Genomic DNA, 26,568 nt, shown 5'->3' with positions numbered 1-26,568 from the left:
CCTGGCTTATTCTCTTTAATCTTGTTCTCATCTATGTGTCTTTTAAACCACCACTTTCTGCTAAATAGATTTTAGAACATTTTTATTATGGTTTTCCCCATTAGCTTCCCCGCTTTGAATTTCCTGCTCCTTGTTGTTTGACATGTACAGTAGTGATGTAATTTCTCTTACTCTATTTCAGGCTTCCAGGTCCCTCTAGGGTGCCAGCTGCAGGCAGCAGCAGCAAGGTCCAAGGAGCCTCCAATCTGAACAGGAGAAGTCAGAGCTTTAATAGCATTGACAAAACCAAGCCTCCCGGTTATACAAATGGGAATGAAAAAGGTAAGTCCTCATCTGGCACATCATTATGGCCCAAGGTGAATACAGGTGTCCATAATTAACCCAATGAAATCAGTACCCTGAGCACAGGAACAACTGTTGGGATGGGAATGGGATCAGAGCACTTTCCTTTTGTTTTTAACCGCTCCTCCTGAATTCCAGGTTCCCTGAAGGATTTTCTTGTCTGAAGAACATTTTAGGGAAACAAGAGCCTTCATTTTAAAGTGGTTAATTATATACTCGAGCATAAAATTTGTTTCACAAGACTAGTTCCTTCTGGACGCATATGAATAGCATTTTCTTATGCCTTTCATGTTTTGTGAAAATTTATACTGAAATCATAGAGCTGTGTTAAATTTATTTGAATTCTTTGCTTCAGGTGCGTGCCATCAATGTTTTTGGCACTTAAAGTTGGAGCATCAAAAGTCGAGGTTTAATTATAATAGGTGTTTGTTTTTGAAAGCAGCAGAACTCAGAAATAATATTACCTCAGTTTTCCCCTCAGTTATTTTTGGCTGTATTGTTATTTTGAAATGATATAGAAATACTTAATTACAAAACCTTTAAGGAGAAAGGATAATCAGTGGAAGACTGTGTAGAAGGCAGATTATAAAGGATGAGTCTGCCGTCCAATTCTCTGAGATGTGCAAAATGAGCATTTGATGTGTTTTCTTGGTGCATGTTACTGTGGTGCAGGGAGGGACAGAAGCTGAGCGTGTAATCTACGTCTGAATCAAAAGGAAATCAAGAACGTTTACTATTGTTAGGAGCTTGGCTATTGGAGTGACTAATATGTTCTGTAGGATTTTGGAATAGTTTTCAGATCAATAGAATTTTAAACTTCTCTTTGTGGTATTAGGCCCTGCATGGATTCGCACATCAAATTAAAAAGTGACATACATGTTTAGTTAGAAGAACACTTGGAAAATTGGCTTTAAATAATTAAACTCAGTAGGAACTCTTTGGCACAGGTTAGATAATTACAAATTTTTTCAGATGGATAAATAATTAGATACATCTCTCTCTTATTTAGCCATAAACTGACAAATCTGACCTGTGAACCAAATACTCATGTGAAAAACTCCTCTTTCCCACTGAAGAAAAATTGGAAAGACTCCAAACTCTGAGCATAGAGCAGTGTCTTGATTCAACAATCTCCTCAACTCTTGGGGCGAATGGAAAAAGAATGAAAAAAGCTGTTTATCTGGACGCCTGAATTTTGTCATAAGAATATAGAATAAAGTTTTTAGTTTTGAATACTAAAAATATGATTGAACAGTTTAACAGTTTTCTGACCGAGAAAAGAGATATGACAGTTCCTCACTGGAAATTATACTTTTTTACCTTCTTAGAAATTGTCTATGATATAATCAAAAACATCATCTAGGCGAAGACTAGCTCCTCCATATGGAGCTATGTGGAATGGACTACTAAAGTGTCCATTTTTTTTCTGACATAGAGATTTATTTAGGAAAATGAGAAATACACATTTAAGGGAAAGTGCAGGCCACCCTAATATATATAGAGCCACTATTATATTATTTTTGTAAAAAATGACTAATAATGTTGACAGACCTAGAAATGCTTTGAGACACTGATACTTTAATATCATAATGCATATGAATTTTCCTCAATATTGAAAGTTTTATTTCTACCCTCCCAAAGTAAAGATACAGAGAGTCAAGCATTAATGTATTTTCAAACTACTTTTATTGGTGCATTATAGTCTCACATTATAATGTAGTTCAGAATGATGGTGACATCCATACAACAGCTCTTGGTGAGCTCTCCTTGGCTCCCTTCTCAATCATCCCCCTTCCCCATACATGATACTGAGATTGGCATTCGTCATTTTCCATACGTATATAACGTCAATGGAAGTGTTTTCTTCATTCCATGGCCATTGAAGCTATTACACATGTCTAGGAGTGCTAAATCAGAATGTAGCAATCTTTATAATGACCACAAGGTGGAGACAGATGTCATATTATATGTGGTTTTTCATCACATAAAGAAAATTCCCTATGTACATCTCTACAAAAGACAAGAATATTTGTAGAGAATTATTAATAATTTTGATTCTTTTTTTTGTGGTACTGGGGTTCCTGGAAACCCTTCTACCTCCAGGCTTCACTCTCAGACACCTATTTTTTTTAATATTTTTATTTTTACTTGGCAACAGGGTCTCTTAAGCCAGTGAGGCCGGCCTCGAACCTGCGCAATCCTGTCTCTGCCTCCCTGTCTCTGCGGGGATTACAAGCGTGCACCACCATGCCTGGCTTAATAATTTTGATTCTAAATAACTAAAAATTTCTAAAAATGTAAATTGTTCGATTTCCCCTTCACATATGTATTATATATCAAATATAGACAGTAAATGTCCATAAACCAATAAGTTAAAATTGCATTGTATGATACAATACACCCATCTGAAATTTGTTTTATATGCAACACTGTATTTGCTTAATAAGTGTGGTTATAGAGACAGGTAGGGTGTCCCATGCCTGTAATTATAGTACTTAAGAAACTGAGACAGGAGAATCTCAGGTTTCAGGACAGCCTTAGCAACTTAATAAGCCCCTTCATCGTTAGTGAGACCCTGTTTCAAAACAAAAAACAAAATAGAACTGAGGGTGTAGCTCAGAGGCAAAATTATCCTGGGTTCGATCCCCAGTACCATACACACCCAAAAAAGTAGAGTCACTTTATGGCAGTAGATACAGTATTCTTGTTCTTAATTAATTATATCATGTTATTTTATACTTAAGTTATCTTAAGTTATATGAACTAACAAGACAATCATAATATTAAATGAAAAATTTATAACTTATTATATATCCAAACAATGCAGTTTTATTAAGATGTTTGTGTTCACCTTTTTGATGTGAAGATTTTTAGTTGTGGCATTACATATAAAAACATAAGATTCCAAGTATCATATAAAAATAAATTATAAATAGATTTTTGCTGACAAGTCAGTTAGCATAAAATAGTTTAAATCTATATCTTGTGTATAACCAAGAAAGGTGAAAATCAAACAAGATTAGAGTATTGTAATGACAGAATTCAGAAAGGCCTAACTTGAATGGTCTAATTCCTGTTTCTTATTTATTAGAAATTGGAACACTTAAGTTTAATAATTAATATATTTTATTTGAAGAACTAACCAGATTGAATCTAATGTGCTCCACGAATGCTTCTAAGTGAGTACTTATTTCTATAAACGTACTGGGCAGCCAGTAATGGTGGCCCACACTTGTAATTCCAGCATTCAGGAGGCTGAGATTGGAGGATCCTGGTTCGCGGACAGCCTCAGCTACTTAGTGAGGCCCTTTGCAACTCAGTGAGACCCAGTTTCAAAATAAAAGAATAAAAAATAGGGCTGGAGTTGCAGCTTGGAGGTAGAATGCCTCTGGGTTCCATCTCCAGTATCATAAAAAAAGTACTGGGTGATATATTATAGAAATAAATTCAAAATATCTAGAACATATAATAGTTATTAAAGGCCTATGTCTAATTAATAAACTTGATTTTTCTATTTAAGAAAAACACACTGTTGAAAGCACAAGAGCCTGTCGTTTATATGATTCATTAAAAATATAGTTCATTTGCCAATGGCATGATATGTGCTGAAAAGAAATCAGTAGAGAATCACAAACTTCATCAGAAGATACATCTAGTATCATTTGAATAATAAGGCAATTCTTAAAAGTGTGCTCATTTCGCAATTTCCCCCAAATGAATTAAAATATCAGTGCACATTGTCATAAATTATCACTTGCAGAGAAGGCTAAAATAGAAATGTTACAACAGAATGCAGCGCCACCTCACCATTCTATTGAAATGGAACACAGGAACACATTTCCCAGAACAAAGGGTGCAATGAAGATAGCAGCTTTGTGGAGCTTTTCTTTTGAGGGTCCTTCGTTTTTGTCTCCTGATGACCTGCCATTCAGAAACTGACAATGAGAAATATGTTCTGACACCTGCATTTGTCAACTTGGCTCACATGTTCTGTTGAAGCACTCCACCTAGATGGCCGATCTAAAGGGAAGCAAATACGTGTTCAATGGAAATCAGATATTGTGAGAACTGTGATATGGTTTATTTGGACATAGACTTTGTGTGCCTGAAACAAGCTTAAGAAATTATTCTTGTTTTGTAAATCTGTAGAATAAATCTTTAAAAAACACTGAAGGCTCAATCTTATTTAGGAATGTAACTATCCCTCGTTTTATTTGAGACCCAGTTTCTGGATTAAATTATGATCTAGAAACGTGTTTCTTGAAAGAGTTCCGTGGAGGAGAGGTATTTTTTTCTTGTTGCCAAGAAACATGCCACAGTACCAGAGGGAACACTGCCATCCTTTCACTGTTCTCCCAAGTGGTTCCCCCACTGAACATTTGACTTGCTAAAAAGGAGAGTTCCCTTCTCTTCCCTAGCATTTGAAGGAAGCATCTTCTGCTGTGGAAGACTTTACTTCCTTTTACACTCAAAATAGAATTAGTAGGATTCTTTCCAAGGATTTAGCAATATTTTAATTCAGTGTTATAAAGTTATTAGAGTTAATGTGAGTTTTGCATGAGCCATGGAGTTTCAGCAGCTCATTTTCAGCTAAACCTTAGAGATACAGATCATAAGCACTTTTTAAGTTTTCTTAAGTACTCTGAAATTACTATACAGTTAAAGAACTGAGCTGTTAAGTTTAAGTTTGCTTTTCAAGGTAATGCAGATGGGATTTGTGTGTGTGTGTGTGTGTGTGTGTGTGTGTGTGTGTGTGTGTGTGTGTGTGGTATTGGGGATGGAACCCAGGAGCCTTCTACCTCCGGGCTACACTGCCAGACCTATTTTATGGTTTATCTGGAAACAGGGTCTCTTAAGCCAGCTGAGGCTGGCTTTGAACCTGTGCTATCCTCCTGTCTCAGCCTTTCAACCGCAGGGATTACAAGCATGCGCCACTACGCCTGGCTTGGGTTTTAGTTATTACATTACTTTGTGATGATTTAATTATATGTTTTACCATGGCTTTAGGCTTTATTACTTAATACTTACACAAACCTAATATACAATGTCAGTATAATTTCAGGGATCTTAGGGATTTTCATGAGTTATCACAACTAGAAACATATTATCAGGTAATAAGAGCTAAATACTCTTGGGCATGTATGTTGTTTATTTACATATATGTGCACATATATTAAGGTCTTATATTAAGTAGGTCTGCACTGAAGTTACATACTCTTTTGAAATTGGCTCATGAATGAAAGCAGTCCTAAATTTCACAACACTCTCCCTTTACAAATGGTAAAATATTAGCATGTGTCGAATGAGCCGCACCTCTAGGATCTCACCGTCCCATGTTTCTGCTGAGTTCTTATAAAATCAACGACTGAGCCATTTCCTCAGCAATCGTTCATTCAAGGCAGCCTGGTGAGAAAAAAGAACCACTTAGTCTTTAGGTGTATTTGGGGTTGAATGCTACTTGTTTTCAACTTTTTAAAATTTTCAGAAGGTACTTTGGTAGGTTGCTGTGAACCAAATGCATATTTGATATATTAGTTATTTCCCAAAGCGATTGCCGTGGCCTCGTTGCTGAATGATTTTCTTCCTTCTGCCATGCTCTGCAATACTTATGGTGTCCTGTGTTCAGCAGAGGCCACACTTGTCACTCAGCACCCTGCATGCTATGCAGGGAACACTTTTAAAAGAAAGGTACTATCCTCATCGCTGCTGCATGCTTTTGAGTCAAATGCTAGTTTTCTTCCATGTAAACACACATAAGGTGTTCAAGGAAGAGATACAGAGATGGAGGACGTTCCCTGTGTCCTTTCTCAGGCAGGGAGCACTGTTGGTGACGTGATGCTGAGCTCTGAAGCCAGCTGAAATTCTATAGCGTGGTGACTGTGACTGAGTCTAAATTTCCCCTCCTGCCTATTGTGACTGCCACATTTACCTTGATGCATTTATTAGACTAAGAGCCAGGTTGACATTTTTCCCAAGTCAATTTTATTTACGTTCAAGATGAAATAACCAGATATTAACTTGGTAACTTCAGAGCATGAGTTTATATGTGTTCTCACATCAAATATAAAAATGTGTGTACATGGACTGTCAAAGAGGACAGGACAGTGTACCAAGCAGAGAGTATCTTGCATGATGTTTGTGTCATTAATATTCTGCTCACTAAAGAAGAAAGTTAAGGTGATTGGAGGAGTCACTCAAATAACTTTACCATTGTGACAAATGCATGGCTTTCTCGGGAGCCATGCAAGCAGAATTTCTGGATATTCAGCAAACACATAAAAAGACTAAATAGTTAAAAAGCCTCCACACTGTAGAGTCAGGTAAACCAGAGTTCCAATTTTTATTTTGCCTTTTTTTAGTATTACTGTGTGTGTGATTAGCCACACAGATTTTCCTTTCAAAATTTCCATTTTCTCATCTTTATTTATTTTTATTAGTGCATTATAGCCATACAACTTAATGGAGTACAGGATGTACATCACATGTCATTCATTTAGTGAATCCCAAGTATGTCTCAGCTTATTATGGGTTTATTTTATTTATTTATTTATTTATTTTTGGTGGTACTGGGGTTCCTGGAAAACCTTCTACCTCGGGGCTACACTGCCAGACCAATTTTATACTTCTTATTTGGAAAGAGGGTCTCTTAAATCAGCACAGCTGGCTTCGAACCTGCGCAATCCTCCTGTCTCCGCTTCCCAAGCCCAGGGATTACAAGCGTGTCCCACCATGCCTGTCTTATTATGGGTTTAAATGAGATACCATGTATGAAAAGCTCACAAAGTACTTAGAACAAAGCAATCAGTAGATAAGTACTAATATTTGGTTGTGAGGAAAGAAGAGGAAGGGTGCCAGAAAAATCAATATTTGCAGATCATAGACAAGAGTCCTAGCTGCAATCAAAGATGGGCGATATACATGCAAAATACAAATCCATTGCAGAAATGCCTTGAAATTTGCACATTCAGTATCTTTTCCCCATACTGAGACTCATTCAAAGTCAGAAGCTGAGTTATCTACTTACAGGAATATATCACTGATCCCGGGATGCTTATTATTGAATATATAAATGGCAGAGATGAGGATTCCTGCTGCACCCACTTTCTAGAAGCCACAGATGCTGCTGTTTCAGCTGTTGTTGTGAACCCTTTAGCATGAGGAGTCCAGAGAGACTCATCATTCCAGTACCTTCCTGATGCACAAAGACCTGTGATTTGCCCTTTTAATGGAGCCTGCAACACCTCATTGGTGCTATATAGAGACCGGCTGGGGACAGATTTAGAGCTAGGTGGAGAGAAGTGCCTTATATGTGTGCACTTGACTGAGAACAATTTCACAGCTGTTACTACGACTGTTACTGTGGGTTGGATGTGGATGTCATAATTTGGAGTCCCTCTTGTCTCATTCTGGGGTATAGCATTGTTGAAATTCCTCTCCTGTAGTTGAACTTCTGCAGCAGTCTATCTAGTTAATGTCCTCAGCTTGTTTGCTCTCTCCTAAGGAAGGAGCACCCTCTCCCACTTTCCTTGTTCCATCAGCCACTTAAAAGCATTCTGGCTGGGGATTTTCTACCCCTCCTCTTTCCCATTGAAGCTCCCAGGCATGCAGGATATGAGTCTCCTGACTTTTTAATGTAGTTTCAGATAGACACACAGCAGATTCATACTGAATCTGTAGCTAAAATGATGTGGAAAAGGACACTGAGAAAACCTGCTGAGCTAGTTTTGTTTTTATTAATTCTTTGCTACCAACTCAGAGCTGGCCAAGGTTCTGAAAGTTCAAAGAGTGAAAAATATTAGTACTATACAGCTGTGGAACATGTAATGAGTTTAGCCAACTTGGGTACTATTCCCAGGAACCATTCTCAATCTGCTCAGTCTTGCCCACAAAACATGGTCTATGACCCATTGCACTGAAATTATCTGGAAGCTTGTTAGAAATGTGCAATCTCAGGATTCACTGCAGACCTGCTGAGTCATATTGTGCATTCAGTAAGATCCCTAGATAGCTCATGTGCCCATTAAAGTTTTAGAATCTCTGTGCTAAGCATTTAGAATGTCAGATGCTCTAAGATGATGATAGAGCTCGGATGCTCTAGTCACACAATGTGCAGTCAAATGTAGCTACACACACTCCTCCTTGGCTGTACACCATGGAATAAATTGTTCACACTCAAGCTTACCAAAAGTCAGTTGCCACAACTGTGAATCAGAAATATAAAATGCTGTCGTGTACATGTATGTCCCTATATTCTGAACTATATTATGATGTAAGACTAAAATGTACCAACATAAGCATATTTTTGAAAAAATCAATAAGAAATATGAGCCCTTCCCATTGGGTTGTTGTAAAATAATGAAGTTAGAGAATATTCAGTAAAATACCAGTGAATATAATCATATTTATATCATCAAAATAATTTTCATTATTAAATTAGGGCTATCACAAATAACTTTAATATCATGTAAGAAAGGGAAGATGAACTCAGTATGATGTCGTCATGATTCTTTTAGCAATATTCCCAGCTGAGTAAGCTTTAATTTGGGGGGTCCATATTTCTTTCCAGTTTGCCATCCCAACATTTGCAGGAGTGTTTATTTTTATAACTGTTTTCTTTCCTCCAACAAGATTATAATGTCTCCTGGAATATCTTAAATAGAGTCATCTACTCAGAAAATACTAACTGATAATAGGTTTTGTTTAGATAGTAGGAATTAAATGGCACTGATTACTGTTACTGGTAAAAATTGAAAAGTATAGCCATTTATGTTGAGATAAATAAGCAAAACAGTGAGGTCCGTATGTGACACTTATAAAATACACTTCACTATAAAAAATTTGTGTGGAGGAAAAATTCTTATTTTTCAGTTCAATCTGGGTCATTGAGAAATAAAGTTTACTTGATATAATCCTATTAAAGGGATTACCTTGACAATTACTGTTCTCTGTTTTTCATTCAAGAATTCATATGCTATTTAACTCATCCTTCTACATTTTAGAAATAGTACAATGAGTTGTTGATAGAATTAATTTAAAATTTGAACAAAATTTAATTCTCAGTTTTGTTAGTTAAAAATTGTGTAACCTTGGCTAGGTAATTTAATTTCTTTGTCTCTGTTTTTCTCTATATACAATGAAAAAAATGATGAAAACTCCATCTTGTTTTAAGGAAGATTGAGTTAATATATGTTAAATACTAAGTCCAGTGGCTGGCATTCAGTAAGTGTGATAACATAGTATAAAACCATGAGTAACACAGGGGTGGCCTTTCCTTTCATGGAGAATAGAATGTAGTGGAAATAATGAGAAATTGTAGTAGAGACACAATGGCTATAAAAGAGGAAATAATGACTTATGAAAGAAAGTAGAGAAACTACCTAGTCCACATTTGATGCTCCAGTGATTGGAAGTAGGAGTGAGGCCAATTTTGGCAAAGAAAATTTGGGTTAAATCTGAGGTCTGATAAGTAAAGAAAATATTTGGTAGGTATTTCTTTCTGCTAACCAACCAATAACCATTTGAATCCTAATAAAATGTTACCTGTCTTTGAAAGGCATCTGTCAGTGGTATAAACATAAAATTACCTATACTTATTTATTTTTTCATAGTACTGGGGTTCCTGAAAACCCTTCTACCTCTGGGCTACACTCCCAGACACCTATATTTTTTTATATTTTTATTTGAAATCAGGGTCTCTTAAGCCAACGAGGCTGGCTTAGAACCTGCGCAATCCTCCTGTTTCTGCCTCTCATGCGCCACCATGCCTGGCGAAATTGCCTATACTTTTAACATAGATGATAAGGAAAATACTGAAATCCATTCATAGAGAGTGAAGTATTTGAGTAATCCCCTTGCTGAAATGAGCTATCAGGGTAGTTGGGAAAAATATAGAGTTGCTTAGGGGAGGGATATTGTTTTATTCATCTGTAGATATCTATGACTAGCAAAGATTATTTGGTAAAAATATGCTCCCCCCAAAAAACCCATATATTTCAAATACCATGCAAGTTTATATATGATTAAAGAGATCACATCATGGAAGTGATTGATATGAGGATAACATGCCTCTTTAGATTTCAGAGAAGTGACTTCCATGTGTCTTCAGTTAAGATGTACACATGGCATGACATGAATGATCAAGACTAATCAGCCTTTTCTTTTCTTTCCTTCATCACAATACCCAGATTCCTCCAAAGTCCCTCAACCATCTTCCAGTGTAAATGGTAACATGCCACCTCCCACCACTGCTGGGCAGCCCCCTGCCTCTGCCATCCCTTCTCCTAGTGCCAGCAAGCCCTGGCGCAGCAAGTCCATGAATGTCAAGCACAGCGCCACCTCCACCATGCTGGCCGTGAAGCAGTCCAGCCCCGCCACCTCTCCCCCACCATCTTCCGACAGACTGAAGCCACCCGTCTCAGAAGGGATCAAAACTGCTCCGTCGGGACAGAAATCTATGCTTGAGAAATTCAAACTGGTTAATGCCCGGACTGCTTTACGCCCCCCACAATCCCCCAGTTCAGGAACCAGTGACGGTGGGAAGGATGAAGATGCCTTTTCCGAATCTGGCGAAATGGAAGGTTTTAACAGTGGTCTCAACAGCGGTGGCTCAACAAGTAGCAGTCCCAAAGTGTCACCCAAGCTGGCCCCTCCAAAAGCTGGAAGCAAAAATCTCAGCAATAAAAAGTCTTTGCTACAGCCAAAGGAAAAAGAGGAAAAGAACAGGGACAAAAATAAAGTTTGCACTGAAAAACAGGTCAAAGAAGAAAAGGACCAGGTGACTGAGACAGCGCCCAAAAAGACCTCCAAGATTGCAAGCCTGATCCCAAAGGGCAGCAAGAGCACGGCAGCCAAGAAGGAGAGCTTAATTCCATCTTCCAGTGGGATTCCAAAACCAGGCTCCAAGGTCCCAACCACAAAGCAAACCACTTCACCCAGCAGTGCAGCAGGCAAGGAGTCTGAAAAGTTCAGGACTACCAAGGGCAGTCCTTCCCAGTCCTTCCCTAAGCCCATGCCCACTGAGAAATCAAGCACACCCAGCTGCCAGGCTCCCCTAGAAGGAAGGGGTGCCGGCCACGCGTCTCCCTCCAGTTCCTGTTCTGTGCCAGCAGCACCAAGCAGTGGACAGAGCACAGGGAATGGCATTGTCCACCTCCCGCAGCAACAGCACAGCCACCCCAACACTGCCACAGTGGCCCCCTTCATTTACAGGTAAGGAGCTGCCCGTGGCCCTGTTTACAGGTTTTCAGACTCAGTGTGCAGGATCAAGAAGGTTGTGGAAGCAGAGCCTTAATTTGGAATAAGGTTTTATTCTGAAGCTAGAGACTTAGAATTTAATATGCAATCTTAGTCTGGAAAAAAAACTTCCAATATGAACTAGAGCGCTAGAGTGCACACACACACACTCTCTGTCTCACTCTGTTTTCCTTTCTCTCTCTCTCTCTCTCCTCTCTCTCTCTCTCTCTCTCTCTCTCTCTCTCTCTCTCTCTCATATTGAGGCCTTTAAAAGTTGTGAGGCCCTTCACAACTCAGTAAGACCCTGTTTCAATTATAAGAAAAACTAAAAAATTAGGGCTGGGGTGTAGCTCAAAGTTATAATGCCACTGAGTTTCATCCCTAGGACAGCAAAAAAAAAAAAAAAAAAAAAAAAAAAGTTAATCTACTTTTTGTCAAAGGCAAGATAGAACTCAAGTGCTATGGCTTTCTCCTATGTTCAGTGCTATTATTATTTGTGTGTGTGTGGGGGGGGTACTGGGGATTGAATCTGGGAGCATTCTACTTCTGAGCTACACCCCCAGCCCTATTTTTCATTCTTTATTTTGAAACAGGTTCTCTTACTAAGTTGCAGAGGGCTTCACTAAGTAGCTGAGGCTGTCCGCGAACCGCGGTCCTCCTGTCTCAGCCTTCCAAGTGCTGGGATTGCAAACATGTGCCACTATGCCTGGTTAGTGTTATTATTATTACTATTATGATATTTCCACTATAGGTAGTAGCAGTCTTGAAATAACTATCAGTTTGATGGCATTTACAGGCATTTTTCATTTTTACCCTTGGGAGAAAGTCTCTCATAATGGTTAAAGAGGCAGGCTTTGGAAACACACAGAGGTGGATTTAATACCCTGCTGTACCACTTACCAGTTACATGACTTTGGACATACATCTTAGTCATATTGTCTTTAGGTGTCAAACATGAATATTTATCTTGTAGGGTGGAAAATATTAACAGAGTTAATATTTACTACATATAGTGGCATATTTTAAATATTTGTTAAATGTTGTTAAAAGACATCATGTTCCCAGATTACATGTTTTATTAATTTTCTACCACTAGGCATAAGTCTTTACATAATAAGAATTGGCTATATAGTTAGCATATTCATAACCTTTTGCATTTAATTTATTTTTTATTTTGTATGTAACACACAGAATATGTATGCTATATACTATATCTAAAAATAAGCATCCATGTATATAATTTTCAAAGTAGCACACTTTGCCTATTCTGTGATTTGCTTTAATTTGATTTTTGTTTTGTAGTTTGTCAATTACTGCCAACTCTCCCAATTTTATTCACTACCTGGCTAGTATGAGGCTGATCTCCATGAGAGAAGAATAATATCTACGTTTTTTTTAATGCATTTTGCAGGTCAGAAGCTTAAAAACAGGAATGAAATTTTGTGACTAGAATCCAAGACCTGCTGTAATTGAGACATAGTTAGGACTATATAGTTTAAAAATTATTACATTCATCAACTATATGGCTTTTTAAAATCAGGAAAATAATTATAATGATTCATTTTTCCTTCCGTGAAGAAACATTTACACTGGAGCTTTATATACTCAGTGAAACAACATTATAATTAGTGCATGTATTCTCATAGGAAATCTCCAGTTATTCCTGCTATTCTGACTTCAGTAGCAATACTTTTTAAAAAATTTTTTGTGGGTCTAGGGATGGAACCCAGAGACATTCTACCTCTGAGCTACACTCCCTGCCCTATTTTTTATTCTTTATTTTGAGACAGGGTCTCACTAAGTTGTGGAGGGCCTCACTAAGTAGCTTAGGCTCTCTGTGAACCACAGTCCTCCAGGACTCAGCCTCCTGAATTCTGGGATTACAAGCGTGCGCCACCACACCGGCTAGTGGCAATACATTTAAAGCCTTTGTATTTGGAACAGAAATTTTGTAGTTCCTTCTGATTTCCTGGGCCCCTATCTAACAAAGCAGAATTCAGATGTCAAAATTGCAATCCATTTTCAATAATATAAGGAAAAATTATGAAACTTTGTCATACTCAGCATATTTATGCATCTCAAATGTATTCTGTCAAAACATCAACCATTTCAAACAATCACAAGTAAATTTCAAAGGAACTTGTAAATCTAGATCTGCCAATTTAGCAAGACTTTTCCTATAAAAGGCAACAGGCTTTTATTTGGTTGTGATAAAATATACAGTAGATACAAATATAGTGGTTTCCATTTGAAAGTGTACCCTATGTGTGTATATGTGTGTGTGCATGGAGGTGTGGTATTGAGGATTGAACCCAGAGGCATTCTACCTATGAGCTACACCCCCAGCCCTACTTTATTTTTATTTTAAAACAGGGTCTAAGCCTGGCGTGGTGGAGCACGCTTGTAATCCTAGCGCTAGGGAGGCTGAGACAGGAGGATCGCACAGGTTCGAAGCCAGCCTCAGCTACTTAGTGAGGCTCTCAGCAACTTAGTGAAACCCTGTTTCCAAATAAAGTATAAAATAGGTCTGGGAGTATAGCCGGAAGTAGAAAGCCCCTGGGTTCCACCCCCAGTACCAACAAAACAAAACAAAACAACAACAACAAAAAACAGGGTCTCACTAAGTTTCTGAGAGTCTTACTACTTGCTGAGGCTATTCTCGGACCTGTGATCTTCCTATCTCAGCCTCCCAAGTACTGGGATTACAAGCATGCACACCATGCCTGGCTATGAAAATGTAACGTTTTTGATTATTAACTTTAACCCTTAAGAACATCTCAGGTAACTTTGGTATTGCTCTTGACTTTAACTATGTGAGATATAGAGCTCTTTAATCATCATCTTTTTTAAATTTAATTTTTAACTGATAAAGTTATTTGTATTTACCATGTACATCATGATGCTTTGAAGTATATATACATATAGAGTGATTAAATATGGATAATTAACATAGGCTTTGCCTCACATAGTTATCATTTGTGTGGTAAAAATACTTCTCTATTAACATGTTTTTAAGAATACAATATATTAACTTTGCATTGACCAGTGAATCTCCAAACCTCACCCCACATCATATCAGACCTGGTAACCTGCTATTCTAATATTCTACTATACTTTTATGACATCAATTATTTTATTTAAGATTCCACATATAGGTGAGATCATGTGATATTCATAGTTTTCTGTCTGGTTTATTTCACCTAACGTGATGTCCTTAAAGTTTATGCATGTTGTCACAAATGACAGGATTATGTTCTCTATTATGAGTAATAGTTCAGTGTGTGTGTGTGTGTGTGTGTGTGTGTGTGTGTTCATGTTGCACATTTAATTTATTTAACCTATAACTACTTAACAGATGAAGTAGCACCACGCAGAAGTGGTGGGTCTGCCAAGTGACCCTGGCAAGTCATTTATTCATCTTTAATTTTTAAAAAGAGGAACAAGTTATTTATTTATTTAATGTTTTTGTGGTACCAGAGTTAAAACCCAGGGGCATTATACCTCTGAGATATACCCCCAGTACTATTTTTTATTTTTTAATTTGAAACAGGTTCTCACTGAGTTGCAAAGGGCCTAAGTAACTGAGGCTGTCCTCAAATCATGATCCTTGTGTCTCAGCCTTCCAAATTCTGGGATTACAAGCACATGCCACCATGTCTGACCATCTTTAATTTTTTATTTTTCATCTTAAAGTGAAGATTATAAGCATGAGGTGATATATCCAAGAAGCTAAGAGTATAACCTATAATCTGCCCTTGTGTGTGTGTGTGTGTGTGTGTGGTGCTGGGGATTGGTCCCAGAGGCATTCTACCTCAGAGTTATACCCCCACCTCTATTTTTTATTCTTTTCTTTATTTTGAAATAGGATCTCACTAGGGTGATGAGAGTCTTACTACTTCCTATAGCTATCGTTGAACTTGTGATACTCCTGTCTCAGCCTCCCAAGTACTGGGATGATGGGCAAATGCCACCATCTGCCTTTCTTTACCACTGTTTTGAGATGCTGTCTTGTGGTAGCAAACACAATGGACCTTGGAGCCTGTTGTCTATCTTAGAATCTCAAAGCCACCAATAATTAATCTTGGTGATTATGACCTTGGTTAATATGTTTAAAAATTCTGACTCTTGAATTTCTAACCTGAAAACTGGAGATGTTAATAATAGAAGCTACCTCACAAGACTATTTTAAAGCTCTAGTTGATGTTTATTCAGGGTGTTTAATAGTATCTGTTGTATAATAAGCAGCCTTCCCCAAACTTCATTTTGATTCTTGTAAAGGGTGATTAACAAAAAATACCTACCTCAATTGGTTTCTGTGAAACTAAGGAAAATATATCATGTAAACCTTTCTAGCACAGGCTATGTAGTGAATGATATGAATGTCACTAATTATATCATTATCAAATGATATAAAGAAGTTAAAATTAAACTAATAAGAAAACTTCATAGTCTATATGTGAGGTAATGGTTGAAGTACCTTATCAGAATAATTTTATAATTGGTAAATTATATCCTGTCAAGGCGAAGAAGTTAGTATTCAAGCTTTCCTGTTACGGAGTCATGGCATTTGGATAATGTGACCCCTTATGCCTTTTCTTACTCTCACTGCTCCCAAGTAAGAATACTTTCTACAAATCTCTGCAAACTCTTCGGGAGTTGCTAGTCATTTGATAAGACAGAATTATAATAGTTGTGTTTTTTTTTTTTAGTGAAAGTCATTGATGCAAATTCTATTCCTTTTTTATATAAACTTGATCATAAACCCACAAAAAAGGAGCCTTATCCTCATTTTCCAAATTTGGAGAAGCAGAGATTATATGTCAAAATAGTAGTAATTTCTTAAAGTCACAGTACCTGGAGGTGTTGACCTTTGAACTCACATCTGATTCCAGAAAGTATTCCTTTTAATCAGTTTATGTCATACCCTCCTTTGCTTCTTAGTTTTTTCCTATTGTTTCCACAAGTAGATACAAATGGGGGCTATTCAACTAAGAAATTATCCATCGTACATTTGCAAAATTCCAAATCAGACCTCATTTATAATGTGAAATGCTTACTTGTAAATAAGCAGTATAAGTTTAAAGTATAAACATAGGAATTTGTCTGTATAAATATAAATATATATATGATACTGAAAGATAATTAAATGGCTTCTATATAATGGGAGGATTGAGGGCTGATAGTGATTTTTTTTCCTTTTTTTTAGCCTACTTCTAGGTGATTCTAAGTTTATACTTATTCATTCTGGGACTCTATGCTTTATAACAATCATTCTTATAAACCAAGTATTTAGAGTCTTATAAATATAGTTTTGTGTTCTGGCAGTTAATAGATTTTTATATAGTCTAACTTCTATTCCAATGGAAGGAATTTTATATGAAATATTTATATAACTCAGTTATCCTTATAAGTTGATAACAGTAGTTTTGAATTTGTTGTCCTTAGCCATTTAACCAGCAGAAGTAACTAAGATTACAGGTAGAGATTTTAAGAAATGATTTTAAATTTAATGTAAATGTTTTTCAATTATTAGAGGAATTTGGAATTAGAATAGGCTATTTTTAATTATTAAGGTGCTCACCTACCAGAGATATTTAGGAAGTGATAAAATGACAAGTTGCTATGTACTTTTCCATTTATGTAGCTTTCTCTCATTCTTAAAATAATGTGTACTGGAGATACAGAGACGTGAATTTCTCTGCCTCCTGGGAGTTTAGTCCATTGAGGATAATGATGATAATATAATTTAAAACATAAATCCATTCTTTATATTAAAATATATATTCATATAGAAGAGAGTTTTAAAAAAATTCTCATGTGAGAGTGAAGCTTACTAATGCCTCACAGAGACTTTAGAATGAGAGGTGAGACTAATAGGAGGTTGCGATTTGTCAAGTTGAAGGGAAATTAACATGGCATCATCTAAATATGATGCTCTGAAATTTTATAACCCAGGAATGATAGAAAAATAATAAATTGTGAAATGCCATGCAAATTCTAGTCACTGAAACGATGACAGACATTAAAGGTTAGGATTCACGACCATGTGTGTGAATGAGAGTCAAAGAAAATTTGAAAATATTTGTAGTTTTTTCTCTTTACTCACCCCCTTCTTATTAACACTATGACTAACAATAGGACTTATACTTATTCATTCTGGGACTCTAAACTATGCTTGATAACAATCTTCCTTATAAACCAACTATTTAGAGTCTCGTAAATATAATGTGTTCTAGTAGTTAGTCCTATTAACATTCTGGTCCTATTAACACTCTTTCAGCACATGCCCACTGAGATTTCTTCCATCTCCACATCCTTCCTCTGGTATAAACCATTCAACCATCAGTTCTCACCCAGTGTCCAGTGAGTCTTTTAGCTCCCACTTTCTGGCCCTTTATAATAATAACATGCCCCAAAACGCCGTCTCTTCCACCGCCTTAAAGTATAAATCATATACAGATGTCTCTAACTTAGGAAGCTTTGACTTACAACTTTTTGACTTTATGATGCTATATATAAGTGAAACAAGTTCACCAGAAACTACTAGGAATTTGGAACTGGTTCTTTCCCTGGCTTAGTGACATGTGGCAGGGTATTTGCCATGTTGGGCAGCTGGAGAAAGCTGCTTCCCGTCAGCTATGGGATCATGAGGATAAACAGCTGGCACTCTTCACTGTGCTCTGCTACTAAGCTATGATATTCAGTAAATTAGGTCTGTTAAATGCAATTTAATTTTATATTTTAAGCTTATAATGGGTATTGTAAGTTGAGGAGCATCTCCAGTTAATGAAATCATCTTTTAGATTTCCCTTGTACTTCAAAGATAAAACCTTACCATGATCTAAGAGGCCCTCTATAATCTGATCTTCTGACTCTGAAGCCTCATTCATATCTCTCTTCCCTCTAGTAGCTCATATCCCAACCATCATTCTATTGTACAAAGCAGCTCATCCTGTGCTAGGGCCTTTCTCAAAGATGTTTACTCCACCTGTGGCAACTGCCTTCCAGATTGCTGCAATCCCCATCTTGCCTTTAGATCTCTGCTCATGCTGTGTCTTTATAGGAGCACTTTCATCCCTCTAAATCAGAGGAACATCCACTAGGCCCTAGCCCTCATCCTCTCAGAGTTTATTATTATCTGATGTTTCCTTGTTTACATATTAGCTACTGTGACCTTGGCCAATCCCCACTGTAATATAAACTCACTGAGAGCCGGGCGTGGTGGCGCACGCTTGTAATCCCTGCGCTTGGGAGGCGGAGATAGGAGGATTGCGCAGGTTCGAAGCCAGCCACGCACGCTGGCTTAAGAGGCCCTGTTTCCAAATAAAAATATAAAAATAGGTCTGGGAGTGTAGCCCGGAGGTAGAAGGGCTTCCAGGAACCCCAGTACCACCAATAAATAATAAATAAATAAACAAACAAACAAACAAACAAACAAACTCACTGAGAGGAAAAGTCTCGTCTTTCTTATTTACTAGCATAACTATACAGGGAAAAAACCTACCCACATAGGGCACCAAATAAGAATTTTTGCATGCAATACTGTCATCTTGGATACAAGAAGAGAAGAAAAACGGCCCCAAATGTACAATGGGATAGAAAAAAATTCTGAAATAACTTATTTCCTATAAGTAGGGAGACTCAATTGAAATAGAAATAGCTTTGACATATTTAAATATTAAAGAATTAGAATATTAGAAGAACTTTGAAAATTAAAGAATCCAGTTCTTTACATTTTCTTCTGTACATGCATTCACTTATTTTTTTCTTCTTTTAATAACTACATGCATGAGGCATCAAAGACAGAGGGAAACATCACACATCCTATATGTCATTTTCTCTCATTGTCCATCCTATAGGAGATAAAAGGTAGAAGTGTAAAGCTCCCCAGGAGAGAACCTGTTTTATATATCAGAACTTCAAAAGAATAGAACTGATTTGATATATCATGACTTCAAAAGACGGAAAAATTTCTTCTAGCTGTTGAAATCAAGTAGTAGGGCACTTGGGCTGGGCCCAGGAAGATAAATGGGATTTGGGATGCAGAGATTAGAGGGACAAAATGGGAAACACAAGACTAAGGGAAGAATATGAACCAGGGCAATGTAAGATACGTAAGATCAGTTTGGTCTAATTTCCAGGAAAATAAAGATTGATCAGAGTCTGACTGTGGAAAAAATTCTTGAATGTCAGGAACTTGGACTCTGTGTGTGTGTGTGTGTGTGTGTGTGTGTGTGTGTGTGTGTGTCTGTGTGTGTGTGTACCTGAACAAGTGTGTGTGAAACATAACCTGAAGAGTTACTATGTCTTCAGAATAGAAAAGAAATTGTGGAAGAGATCAGAGTAAGATAAATCAATTTAAAAGCCTACATGAAGGAGCAACAGACTCTTGGATCTTGTTTTGCTAAGATTTGAATTACAGTTTCCAATTGTTAGGAGTAAAGGAAAAGATTAACATGACTTTATTTTAATGGCTTTATTTCAGTTTTTCTCTTTTTTATGTTTCCCGTTTATGTTTTATTCTTGAAACTTGTTTTCCTTATCTAAAATTTAAAAATTATACTTTATCAACTTTCAACTTTCACATAATGAATCTCCTTTTCCCATGTACTATTTTTCTTTCATTGATTTTGTGTGTGTGTGTGTGTGTGTGTGTGTGTGTGTGTGTGTGGTGTGGTACTGGGGATGGAACCCAGGGCCTTCTACCTCCGAGCTACGCACCCAGACCCATTTTATATTTTATTTGGAAACAGGGTTTCTTAAGCCAGGTGAGGCTGGCTTCAAATCTACACAATCCTCCTGTTTCAGCCTCCCAAGTACGGAAATTACAAGTGTGCTCCACCACACCCAGCTTCTTTTATTGATTTTGTACTCATTACAGAAGCACTGTATTTGAAAGGACATGAGAAGTAAAATAGTAAAATAATTTGTTAATTTCACCTGTCATTTTAGAAGCCTCCAAAAATAATTATTAACTTGATTCATAATTTGCTATTTTTGCAGTATATATTCTTTTTATCATCTGACCGTTTGTAGTGCATAGCAATTAGACAATGTATTGGACAAAAAGCACACTCCAAAAAGCAAGAATGGTATCAGGTGCATGAGAAATTCTCAGATGTTGAAAATGTCCTGATTTATCTAAGGAGGAAATCACTATGGTTTGTAAATTCATTAATTGAATGTTATATGAAACCCTCTAGCAAACCTGATTTGTAAAATTGGGCCAAGGAAATCAGAATTAGAGAGTTTCCTTCATTTTACATAAGCTGGTATGTTTTGTACAACAAGCACTATGGATCCTCACTAGGGATTTTGGTTGCAACATGTTTTTGTGAGTACATAGATTTGCCTAGGGAGTATCATGGGAAATTGACATTTAAATATACTAGGTTCTGAAAGACAAAGAATGCAAAACATTAGTTTTGAAAATGCCTACTCACAAGGTTTCAAGATTGGCTTATTTGTTGAACCAGTAGATTGAGTAGGAGGAGCTGTGCTTGTTTACTGGGAATGAAAAGCAGAGGATATAACCATCATTCAGATAAAGCTCTGTAAGCCCTGCAGCTACTATTACAGATTATACTGCAATTGTGCTTTTATGTGAACTGGGCATAATTGGTCATCAGCACAAAATAAAGCTTATTGAATTCTTGCCTTGCACGCTTGTCTTCTGCTACATTTGATATATTTCTCTGCATTGAGGAGCATTGAAAATTCCCTCACACAGCAATATTTTTAAGATGGAATACAGAGACACTGCATGAAGGGGTGCTATTGTGCAGAATCCTGCGATGAGTTGGAATTCTCTTAACAGAGAGGTTTATAAACTATCTTTTTGGAATTGGCTGTCGAGGTTAACACCAAGATTTTTAAAAATCATTTTAATTTGCAGAAAATATGCAATAATATTGTAAACAACTCCGATATACATTGCACTGAAAGCACCCAGAGACTTTTCTTAAATTTTACCAGTTTGTTCTCAAAATATAAAGTTTACTAATTTAGAATGAGTGTTTCGCCCAGTTGTCATGTCTTTCTAATGTCCTTCAACCTGTAGCAATTTAGTTTTTTTTGTTGACTGTGACACTGATATGTTGAAGGTGAGACATTTTGTATAATGCTTCTTGATTTGAGTTCGTCTGATCTTCCTCATTAGACACACACACACACACACACACACACTCACACACGCACATACATGTGTCTGGAATGTCACAGAAAAAATTCTGTCAGGTATCATGTGTTATGATTATCAACATTTCCATTTCGGTGGTGTTAAATTGATTGCTTAATTAAGACAATATCTCCCATAGTTTTCTGCTTTAAAGTCACTTTACCCCACTTGCATTTAATAAACATTTTTGTAGGAATATATTTTGAGATTAGGTAAGAATTTTATTTCTAGATCCATATTTACCCATAAATGTTAGCATCCAATGAGTTTCCTTGCCTGAATAATATAATCTAATGGTTGAGAAGTCATAATTCCATGATTTCATTTGTATTTACTCCTTGAAATTATATTTTAAGAAATATATTTCTCAGCCACATGTGGTGGTGCATGTCTGTAATCTCAGTACTTGGGAGGCTGAGACAGGAATATTATAGGTTCAAGACCTGCCTCAATAATTTTGTGAGGTTCACAGAACCCTAGAGAGATTGTGTTTCAAAACAAAACATATTTTAAAAAAGGTTGGGTGTGTAGATTAGGAGTGAAATGCTCCTTGGTTCCATCCCCAGTATAGCACATGGAAGGCAGGCAGGCAGGCCGGCCGGCCTCTGCTCTTTCTCTCTATCCTGTAAGAATTCATAGATTTCTATTGTATCCCAAGGTTTACAGTTTATTGCTATCACAATCTATTTTGTTACTTAAATTTTCCCCAGTTGAGTCCCTGAGGGCCCTTTCAAACTAGCACATGTGTCCTTTTAACAAATCCTTCCACTCTTTGAGAATTGTGTGTGTGTGTGTGTGTGTGTGTGTGTGTGTGTGTGTGTGTGGCTCAATATATTCTAGGCTCATCTTATACTTGCCCTAACTAGGATCCACGTTTTTATTAAAGAACCTTGATGTTTTTGAGGAGAGTAATATTTAAAACTAAGGTCTCGCCGGGCGTGGTGGCGCACGCTTGTAATCCCCGCGCTTGGGAGGCGGAGACAGGAGGATCGCGCAGGTTCGAAGCCAGCCGTGCTGGCGTAAGAGACCCTGTTTCAAAAATATAAAATAGGTCTGGGAGTGTAGCCCGGAGGTAGAAGGGCTTCCAGGAACCCCAGTACCAAAAAAATAAATAAATAAATAAATAAATAAAACCAAGGTCTCACTGCTCCTAGATGTTTTAAATTGATCTAAACAATACATAATTTTTTATACAGATTTAAATAATAATAAATATCTTTGAATATAAAACAACATATAAACACATATTTATGCAATTGAAATTTGAAGTTTGATAGTGTCTAGAATTTATTAATGACACTATTTAATAATGACACTTAAATGACCAATAAAAAAAGAGAAAAATTTAGGGTAGACCAATGAATATTGTTGCATTCATTGTCTGTTATTAATTCAGCAATTGACCTATTTGCTAAGAGGCCTCAAATACAATAAAATATTCAGTGTTCAAAGGCATGAGGATGGAGTATAATAATTATTTACAAGCAGCCTCATATAAATCTGGGTTAAATAAATAAATAATCTACCAGATTATTACCTGGATTCAGTGATTTGATTTCTAGAAGCCTTAATTTCTTTATCTGCATCATCTACATTAAAGGACTGGAGTGAAGTTTGACATTCCATAGATAAAGCACTAGAGGTAACACTTGGCACATAAAGCAAATTAACAGTGAATAGTGTCACTGTTCATCATCGGCAAAATACAAACATTAAATATTACAGTTCTTAGTCACTCTTAGTAACACTCTAGTACTGAGAGCCTGGCTTATTAGAACTCTTGGGAAAAAAAAAACAGTGCTTTGCACTGCTGTATCTTATGGTTTCAACAGGTACTTATAGCATAATAGCCATGTTGAGATGGTCTTCACAGGACCACCTCTGCTAAGTATTTTGAAGAATCATGGTACTCAGTTTTGTTTTCTCCATTCAGGATGAAGGAAATATCAGTTTGTGTGTCAAAATGCAGTTCCCATTTTAAAGTCCTTGCAAATTGTTTCATGAATCAATCCACATATTTTAATTTTATTGGCATAAAGCATATATATACCTAGAAGATATTTGGGTATTCCTCAATGATTTACCTGGATATATTTTATCATATGTATAAAACTTAAATCTATACCAGCTAACAATGATTGCTTCTTTATAGACTGAAGTTAAAATGTCAGTCTACTTTATCAAACTATGAGTTGAAAATTATAAAAATAAAGACGTATGAATATATATACTATATATCAGTTATATGTGAATATAACAAGGATTACTTCTAAGTTCTTTTTAAAGTAATTTGAAGTTTAACTTTTTAAAGTAATTTGAAGTTTTCTTTTCAATGATCAGCCAACTCAACTCACTCACTCACTCACTCACATAAAGACTACCATGGGAAATACACCAAAGAAACTAAATAACATTCTCTTGTGACTTCGAAGGGTGAATCAGCCAGAACTATATACTTCTAGATTAAAATAAATAATAAAAGACTTTCAAATCAAGATGAACTGTTCATAAATGTGACCACATTTTATAAGAGTATCTTGGGGGGTTGGAGTCTTAGCCAATGGAACTGAATAAGTCTAATATATTAAGGACGATGGCCACAGATCATATGTGTTTTGAGTAAAGCAAAATCTCTACTCCCCAAACACATTCTAAATATTCTTTTGTTCCATACAGATTATCCTAGAGGAAATTTCGAGGAATCTTTATAACTAACATGGCCACAAGCATTCTGGCTTCTGTGACAGCTGCTGGTCATGGTCTAATCAGAACCAATTAGCACAGGGCTATGGAAATCCATCTCCATTAACTACCTAATGTAACTCCTCCTCTAAGAGGTGAATCTATGAATACAGTGTATGCAGGACTGTCGGCCAGTCCTGGCTCACAGCCAGCTCACCAAGGCACCATGCCTTTGTGACAGTTCTTGGCAGGCAGCCAGTCACTTTCCCTTAGGGAGCCCAATTTCACTGCACACTCTCTCTTTAAACTTCTTCAGTGAATAATAAAAATAATTGGAAACTTTACATATTTTTTTCTCTTTATTCAGAGCCAGATACCTTTTAAAAAATATTGACCAGAACTCCATAAACTTGAGTTCCTTTCTAGACTTTTAGTAATAATAACATTTGAGTTTACGATTATTTTTCAAAGCACACATTTTTCTTTATTTTTAAAGGTATACAAACCAAAGTTCAGAGAGGCTGAGTAACTTGAAAACAGTATATGTATTAATAACCATATACTTATAATAACCATATACATATAACTTAGTGATAGGGCCAAGTTGTACACGTAAACCCTATGCATACAACATCATGCAATTCTTCCAGTAGTTTTATTGTCACTCCTGATATGACTTATTTATTCATTTATCAACTGTTCATTGAGTACTACCTATACATAGTCCTGGTACTAGACACTAGGGATTAGGGCTCAATGATGAGCTTAAACATGGACAGTAGAGAATAACTGGGAGATAAAGATGCTTCTCTAATAATAACATTCATTTCTATTACAAGCCTATGAAGTGCTAAACAGATAGGTTTAGGGGCAGGGACTAGTAAGTGCTTACATTTGGGAACTTTATCAGTGAAATTAGAAGGATTTCTATTTTTTATTTTTATGCTTTGTATGCACACAGCCCTTGGTGTGTTTTCTTCTGGATCCTACTCAATAACCACCCCTTCCTACATGTATTAGTGAGATCGGTCCTGATACCTTTATAATATGAACACAGCATTATTTGAACTGTTTAAAGAACTCATCACTTGAGTTGAGACTTGAAAGGGAAGTGTGACATGGATAAAGTTTTGAAGAAAATAACAAAGTACAAAGACCCTGTTGAGGCAGAGAGCTAGGGAAGCAGGTAAGAGACTCTTGTGGCAATATAGAGAGAATGAAAGAGAAAAGTGTGTGAGATCATTTCCAGGGAGAAGGAAGGATGATAATATGCTCTGTAGGCTCCATAAAGATTATACCCAAGTGACAAGACGAGATTTGTTGAGAAAAATAGTGAATTCAGTTCTGTACATGACAGGTTTGAGATATTTTTGTGACAACCAAAGAGCAAATGTTAATTAAATAGACATTATATAGCTAGACACAGTGGTACACACCTATAATCCCAATACTTGGGAGGATGAGACAGGAGGAAACCAGGCTCAAGATCTGCCTCAACAACTTAGTGAAACTCTCAGCAACCTAGTGAGACCCGGTTTCAAACAAATGAGTGAGTGAGTGAGTAAATGAATGAATGAATGAATGAATGAATGAATGAATGAATGAATGAATAAATAATAAAAAGGGCTGGGGGAATAGCGTGGAGGTAGAATGCCCTTGGGTTCTATTTCAAGCACCATAATAATAAATAAATAGATAAATTAATAGGCATTATACACCTCTGGAATTTAGAGAAAAGTTCTGGGTTAGAGTTAGAATCTGGGAATCAATGTGTGGGCAGATAATAATTAATGCAATGAATATGACTGAGGTTATTTCAAGACTATCAAATGAGAACTGGATGAAGCTTAGGATATGCCTTTGCAGAGTCCCCAAAGTTTGCTGTCTGTGTCTCCTTCTTATGACCCATAACCATAGCATTTAGTCATTGTGTAAAAGAAAACAAATAAGGGAAAATGTAGAATCCAGAGTGAATTGGAAACAAATTGTAGAATATGGATCATAGAAACCAAGGTTGTAGAATGACTTGAAGAATAGTCTGCTATTTGAAATACTACCAAGATGATCAAATAGGGGAGAGATTAAAAATGTTTATCGAATTTAGCAACCTTGATATCTTTTTGGTATATCCTACT

The 26,568-nt window shown here is 36.6% G+C and overlaps 1 protein-coding gene across 3 annotated transcripts in view; it reads left to right on the top strand.

Annotated features, from left to right (window-relative positions):
• NAV3 (neuron navigator 3) overlaps nt 1–26,568 on the top strand; it is a gene marked incomplete at both ends in the record, with an annotated part of 410,033 nt that overhangs the window by 184,559 nt on the left and 198,906 nt on the right. For all 3 annotated transcript variants that reach the window (XM_080705150.1, XM_080705149.1, XM_080705148.1), the window contains 2 exons: nt 182–321; nt 10,527–11,550. In XM_080705150.1, the coding sequence (XP_080561276.1) occupies nt 182–321; nt 10,527–11,550 (1,164 nt within the window). The remainder of the gene's footprint in view (nt 1–181; nt 322–10,526; nt 11,551–26,568) is intronic.

This window comes from Muscardinus avellanarius (genome assembly GCF_963383645.1).
Source record: "Muscardinus avellanarius genome assembly, chromosome: 11".
In the NCBI taxonomy this organism is placed as follows: domain Eukaryota; kingdom Metazoa; phylum Chordata; class Mammalia; order Rodentia; family Gliridae; genus Muscardinus; species Muscardinus avellanarius.
The sequence above is the reverse complement of the archived record's forward strand: the minus strand, read 5'-3'. Positions and strand labels throughout refer to the sequence as shown.